This window comes from Bombina bombina, chromosome 5 (genome assembly GCF_027579735.1).
Source record: "Bombina bombina isolate aBomBom1 chromosome 5, aBomBom1.pri, whole genome shotgun sequence".
Lineage (NCBI taxonomy): Eukaryota > Metazoa > Chordata > Amphibia > Anura > Bombinatoridae > Bombina > Bombina bombina.
The window spans coordinates 928,225,592-928,233,077 of record NC_069503.1 but is presented as its reverse complement, the minus strand read 5'-3'; the positions used below and the strand labels follow the sequence as shown (position 1 = coordinate 928,233,077).

The window sequence follows — 7,486 nt, the reverse complement described above, 5'->3', positions numbered from 1 at the left end:
CAGTACTAAATAAAAGGAGTTTTTTTTATTTTATTTTTTAAAAAAATGTATTCAGCTGTAATGGAGCCCTGCCTTAGCCCCCAACCTCCCTGATCCACCACCAAACAGCTCTATAACCCTCCCTGCTACTTAATTGCCGCCATCTTGGGTACTGGCAGCTGTCTGCCAGTACCCAATTTGCCCCCAAAAACAGTATTTTCAAACTTTTCTGTAGTGTAGCAGCCCCCCTCAATACCCCCAACCCCCCCAATACCCCCAACCCCCCCCCCCCCCCCAGATCCTTTTATATATATTTTTTTTTTAATGTTTTGAACTTTTTTTATTTTTAACTTTTTATTTTTAACTTTTTTCCATTGGTGTCAGTGGCTAATGTGCGCGCGCGCCCCCGTGCACACGCGCGCGCACGCTGCCGCCTCCTTTCTACACTCCCCCCGGAAAACAGCATCATTGTTACCGGTGAAGAGAGGGCCACAGAGTGGCTCTCTCTGCATCGGAGGCTTGTTAAAAGGTATTGCAGGATGCCTCCATATCGAGGCATCACTGCAATACCCTGAGAGCTGCTGGAAGCGATTGCGATCGCTTCCAGCACTCTGTAAGACAACTGACGTACCAGGTACGTCTATTGTCATTAACAGTTAGTTTTTGCTTGACGTACCTGGTATGTCAGTTGTCATTAAGGGGTTAATGAAATATTTCAAATTAATACTCAATAGATTATAAGTGATATCCCATGTTATCATACGGCTCTCAGAAAATGCTTACATACAAGGTACATTAAACATCATCTTTCATGATTTATATAGAAGGTTATTTTTTTTATTAAATTCTATTCTATTGTCCTCATCTTTGTATATAATTTTTTGAATCAGCATCAATGCAATACAGGTTTAACACCTGATCTTGGGTGGTGTTCTTTAACCAATGGCAGATGTTTAGTCTCCCTGATTAGGTTGTAATAATAAAAATCAAAAAAATAAAAAATCCCCCAAAATCAAATATATACATTTTGTTGCTCTTATTATATGTGTAGATACATTATTAAAATTTGCCTTAAAATATTATCATGGAGATTGACCATTTTCCATTGGTTAAAGCAGTGATTTTTTAACCTATTTTTTGTCATGGCACACTTTTTTCAATTAAAAATTCCTGTGGCACACCACCATTCAAAAATTGCAAAAAATCACACGTATCCTAATATATATATATATATATATATATATATATATATATATATATATATATATATATATATATATATACATACACACACACACACTCACACTGTATGTATTGTGCTGTGATGCCATGCCTCCTACAAACTATACGTGACATATTGACATTCATTCACAAACAATCATACTGATTGTCTGTGAGTGAATATCAATATGTCATGGTTGTACATGATGCCTGTCACATACCTCCCAATATTTCCAAATTTGAAAGAGGGACACCCCTGCACTGGGAGTAAAAAACAAGCAAAATTTAAGAAATATGTCACACTGTTGTTAGTCTGCCGTGGCACACCTGAGGATCTCTCATGGCACACAAATGTGCCACGGCACACTGTTTGAAGAACACTGGGTTAAAGCATCACACCCAAGCTTAGGTGTGCTCATGATATTTTGGAATATTAAGCCAGGGAGTCTAATTATATTATGTAGTGTAATATCAGTAATGATTATGCCCACTGAGTAAAGGGACTTTAGTGCATATACATTATTTTTAATGAGTTCAAAACATATATATATATATATATATATATATATATATATTTATCAATAACATTGGTTATTACCTGTTCATGAGCTTCCATACATTCATCTTTGATCAATATAGAACAAGTGAATGACTAAAATTCTACAATTAAAGTTGTTACTAGAAAATTTTGAAATAACATTCTATTTTATAACATCAAAATTAATTATTATTGTATTTATGTCCATTTAATATAGTTGTGTTTGTTCTGCATAACCGGTCAATGTTTAATAATGTTATTTATTTTGCAAAATATAAAATACTTTGGTGTACATTGTACCTTTAATAACTTATTTGATATGACCAATGAATAGTAATTAAAAACAGCATTTGTTTAAATAAAATACAATAAAGATAATCATCCAAATATATTTTTTTATTAAATTATAACAAGCATTCCTTCATGCATAATACAAACAAAATAAAATAAACAAAAAAACTAATCTTTAGACCTCTTAGAGGCAGTGGGAGATTGTGGAGGTGATCTTTCCCTTCTTGAAGAAGTTAATTCTGAAAGGGTACCCTGCATCGATAGAAATAAATTTCTATTGAAATTTCGGTTATCCTCATCAGCTCTCTCCCTTCGCACCAACTCCCTTTCCTCTATGGCTACCCTGCACAGATCTATAGCTATTCTCTCCCTTTGCAATTCCATTGCCATCTCCACCTGATGCCCCTGTTGCTGAATATATACCCCCAATGTCCTAATCAACTCCTGTTGATTGTCACTATACTGCCTCCGCAGATTCACCATATCATTTATTGTTCGATCATCATCATGGCCAGGGGGCGGCAGCAGGAGCGGCAACAGGGGCAGCAGGGGCAGGTGCAGTAGCAGGGGCGGCAGCAGGGCCAGATGCAGCAGCAGGGGCAGGTCCAGGTGCAGCAGGTCCAGGTGCGGCAGCATGTGCGGCAGGGTTAGCGGCGGCAGCAGCTGAATCTTCCAGATAGCTTTCTATCTGTGTATCATCATTAAGTAGGCTACCAATCAGATCTTGTGATTCATCATATAAACTCTCCTGTATCTGCCTAACCACAATTGTAAGCTCCTCCGACAGCTGATGACACCGTTCGGTACCTAATGTAAATATAAACTAATATTATAATCAAAATTAATTAAAGTTGCATGAATCTGCAATGTATTCTCTTTTTAATACACATTTATATACAATAATATTTTTAATATAGATTTGTTCTCTTGGAATCTCATTTCTTTTTAATTATAAATAAGCACATATTCAACACTTGGGTTAGATATATTATGGTTGTTGCCTGCACAGATTTATCTGTAAATTTCATTAATATAAGTCACAGTCATCTGCAAGGATTGCACTCCTTTTCCATTCAACTAATAATAATACATTGCAGTTGACATTTAACACACCAATCATAATATATTTGTGATTATATTTTTTTTATAAAAAAATATGATTTTTGGAATAAAAACAAAATCATATTAAAAAAATAAACATGTAAAAACAATATGCCTTGTGCAGCTATATCACACATGTGCATTATTATTTCATGCATAGTTGCCAACTATCCCGTTTTTGCCGGGACAGTCCCAGAATTTGGGACCCAGTCCCGGCCATTTAAATGTCCCGGACTGTCCCGGCAAGTAGCCGGTATCCCAGGCTGCAGCTCTGGTTTAACTAGCGCGATCAGTGTCACTGACTCAGTCTCCTCCTTTTAATCTCGGTATCCTAGTGCGGTAAAGACAGGCAGTGACATCAGCACGTAACGTCACCATCACATGACCCCCACTTGCCGCTCTATACTGGAGCACCAGCCTTCTTCACACATGCGGCGGCAGGACACATACCGAGTTACTCTGCAGAGGCAGCATGAGCCATCAGTGCCAACAGTCTGCGACAGAGGTGAGATGCGGGTGGGTCCAGCCAGGGTACCGTGCAGCTACAATTAACTTTGGCTGCTTTTTCTTTCTAAAACTGACAGTGTGTGCAGCAATATTAGGGCTCCCCACCCCTTAACAAAATTGAGCTTGTCTCAAGTCAGGTAGCTGGGTGGTGAGTGATATGGGGGATATGTCAGGTTATGGGGCATTTATAAAGCTGTTCAGTAGCTGCTCTATGAGTATTAGATGAGCCTGTACAGTTCCCAACAGAAATAATCTGGGTGTCCGTGTTTTGTATTAATCAAGAGTACATGGCATGTGTGGATCAGGATGCTTTGTTATTCTCCTCAGTAACAAGTCTGATAGCATCTTTTTTCTGTCTTTTTTTTCTGTCTGATTTTTTCAGCTTCAATGTCTGACTGGGTTTTTTTTTGTTGTTGTTTTGTTTTTTTTGCCCTTTCAATGTTTAATCCTATTTAGTTTTCCCCTTCAAGTGTGGGAAGACCTCTAGTACCTGAGCTGTCTGACCTTTAATTGGCTCTGATTTTACATGCACCCAGATGTACAGATTTCTACTTTATGTGGTGTCATAATGATAAAAAGAGAGTAAAAATAAGATTTTCAAACATACCAATAAATCCAATTATTTAGTGTTTAGAAAGACTAACTGCCTTGGTCTTTAATCATTGTGAGGGTGTTCCTTGGTGTTCTGTTTCTCTGCCACTTCTACAGCTTTATATTCCATAAATGTGATGGGTCAAGAACATTGAAAGGGTGATGCTATTTTAATTTGATTTTTTTTATTCATACCCTTCTACAATTGAATACTTAATTATGTGGGTTTGGCAAAGTGGGCGGAACTTTAGGGCAGGGGGTGTGGTAAACATTTTCATGCAGGTAATTGATAGCTGCAAAGTGTCAGCTGCAAAGTGTCCCTGGAAATTTTTTTCAAATGTTGGCAACTATGTTTCATGCAAAAATAAATATGACGTAAATAAAACAGTCATATAATGAAATTTTCATGGTTTTGTACATTTTAATCTGCATTGCAAAAATGCAATTAAAATGTTTGTATTACATGCACCTTTAAAGGGACAGCCAACATTTTTTTTAAAAAAAAAAACATTCTAGATAATCCCTTTATTACACATTCATCAGTTTTGCATAAACAACACAGTTCAAATGAATGTTTAGCTTTTAAATAAGTACATCAAGAGAACAAAGCATAATTGGTAATAAAACTAAAATGGAAATGTTTATAAAATTACATGACCTATTTTTATTTTTTTATTTTTCATAATTTACTGTCCCTTTAAAAGAATATTACATACAAAATAGGAAAGCATATGGATGTATTTCATGTAGTAATATAAACCCAATTTTTTTTTATATACAACTATTAACAACTATGCTTTGAATCCAAAGTAATGGATTTTTTAAAAAAATGTATTTAAAGGCACAGTCTAGTCTAAATTATACTTTCATTATTCAGATTGGACTTTAAATTTTAATCAACTTTCAAATTTACTTTTATCATAAAATTCATGTGATCAGGGGACTGGAAGAAGGCTCCTAGATACAAGGTAATCACAGAGGTAAAAAGTATATTAAAGGGACAGTCAACACCAGCATTTTTTGTTGTTTAAAAAGATAGAAAATCCCTTTATTATCCATTCCCCAGTTTTGCAAAAGCAGCACTGTTATATTAATACACTTTTTACTTCTGTGACTAACTTGTATCTAAGCATCTTCTGACCGCCCCTAATCACATGACTTTTAGTTATTATCTATTAACTTGTATTTTAGCCAATTAGTGCAGTGTCTGCCACTAGCCATGGGTGTGATCACAATGCTATCTATATGGCCTACATGAGCTAGCTCTCCCCTGCTGTGAAAAGTAAATTAAATAGAGGCGGACTTGAAGGGCATAAAAATCATATGAGCATTCCTAGGTTTGCTTTCAACTAGAATACCAAGAGAATAAAGCAAAATTGTTGCTAAAAGTTAATTGGAAAGTTTTTTAAAATTTCATGCCCTATTTTAAAAATTAAAGGGGTTTTTTGGACTTAACTGTCCCTTTAATATAACTTTGTTGGTTATGCAAAACTGGTGAATGGGTAATAAAGGGATTATCTATCTTTTCAAACAATAACAATTCTGGTGTAGACTGTTCCTTTAAATAAGCACTTTTCCTCAGCATTTTAAACAGCATTCATTTCCTGAGCCTGAGGTGCTTGTACCATCTTGAATGCATTACTTTAATAGTTCACATGATACAATCACCTCTTTTGCTCTGAAGAGATGCAGTGTTTAATATGCTGTGGCAATAATAATTTCTAGATATGCATCACATGCATGTATTAATATAATGTTGAGCAATCAAAAACATAACTAAATAAAGTATTTGTGGTTAATACATAAATGTAGAATGATTTCACATATAAATGGTTGAAGGTAACGCCCCTTTTATTTTCAACACAGTTATATTTGACAAACTTTCAATGTGCCCTAATACTTATTAACCCTTTATATTACATGCAGCATCACAAGATAAAGTATGTTAATTTTGATATTGTCAACTCGTTTTATAAAACTCTGCAATGAAATCCAGTATGCTATCTTACAATCTTTAAATTAAAAAAATTAAATAATATTTACTGTGATTTCATAGTCACACTAATTAATGATTATGGCATTCCGTGTCTGTTTAAGTTTTCACACTTACAACATTCAGGTGTTGCATTAATTGTATTACCTGAGGAGGAGGAGGAGGAGGAGATGGAAGAGGTAGGAGCTGGCCCCATAGCCCTTCTGACTTCCACTACAATTATAAAAAAAGGGATTATAAATTAAAATTGAATATTAAATGTAAAATATTAATCCAATAACAATTACAGATTTATATTAAACAACAGTTAACATTAACTTACATACCTGTTGTTTGTCCAACACCTGGGTCAGGGGTGCTGCACATTATGTCTGGCAGTGTTGTAGCTGAAGAGAAACTGTGGCTGGAGTCCGTATCAATCAGCCCAGTATCAATCACAGGTAACGGCTGTGTAGCAACAGCAGAAGCTTTACTAGTAGATGCTGTAATAGATTAATGTTTAAAATCAATATCAAGTATTAATATAATTGAAATCAAGTAATCAACATTTATACCAATTAACATTTTTCAATTTCGGCGTCAGAAATGATGCAGTTAAAAATATAGAAATGTACCTTGTGCGGTTAAGACGTCAAGTCCCTGAAGCAGATTTTCTCCCAGCCTCTCCATTAACAAATTTTCATATGTTGAGAGTTCTGCAACATATGGCTTCCCACCGCCTGCTTCACGTGCTGCCTTTTTTTCTCTGGCCACCTTTGCCTTCAAAATTCGCTTAATATCAGAAAATCTTTTTTTGCAATTATCTACTGTTTTAAGATTGTTCCCCTCAGCAGATACATTTTCTGATATTGAGCGCCATATTTCCTTTTTCCTGGAGGAAGTAGTTTTTTGTGCTTTAGCACCAAATAATAAATCATAATGTTGCAGCACCATAGTAACAAGAACCTGGTTCTGCTGGAAATTGAATTGGATGTTACGGCCTGATTTTGTTTTTCCAGACCCTGCAGATGCCATTGTCTATGCCAAATTCAAAGGTAATGGTTAACAGACAATTCTATCCCCTGAACCATCCACATTCAATTGATTTTTCTCTTGATATTTATTGGGAATTGATGAACCAGGTGATCATTTAAATCAGCCAATCAGTATGCTATTGCAAGCAATGTAATCAATCAACAATCAGCCAAAAGTTTATATAAATCCCTATACTTTGTGCGCCATTCGTGACTCCATTTTTATATTGAATGAATTAATTTGAGGATCTC

General features: G+C 35.4%; 1 protein-coding gene across 1 annotated transcript; it reads right to left on the bottom strand.

The window, feature by feature from the left end:
* Positions 1 to 2,534: 2,534 nt before the first annotated feature.
* On the bottom strand, positions 2,535 to 7,235 carry LOC128661667 (myb-related transcription factor, partner of profilin-like). The gene is made up of 4 exons (XM_053715894.1): positions 6,836 to 7,235; positions 6,548 to 6,703; positions 6,369 to 6,434; positions 2,535 to 2,836 (listed from the first exon to the last, which is right to left on the bottom strand). Exons 1-4 carry the CDS (start codon positions 7,233 to 7,235, stop codon positions 2,535 to 2,537), a joined length of 924 nt encoding a protein of 307 aa, XP_053571869.1.
* Between the last annotated feature and the right edge of the window lie 251 nt (positions 7,236 to 7,486).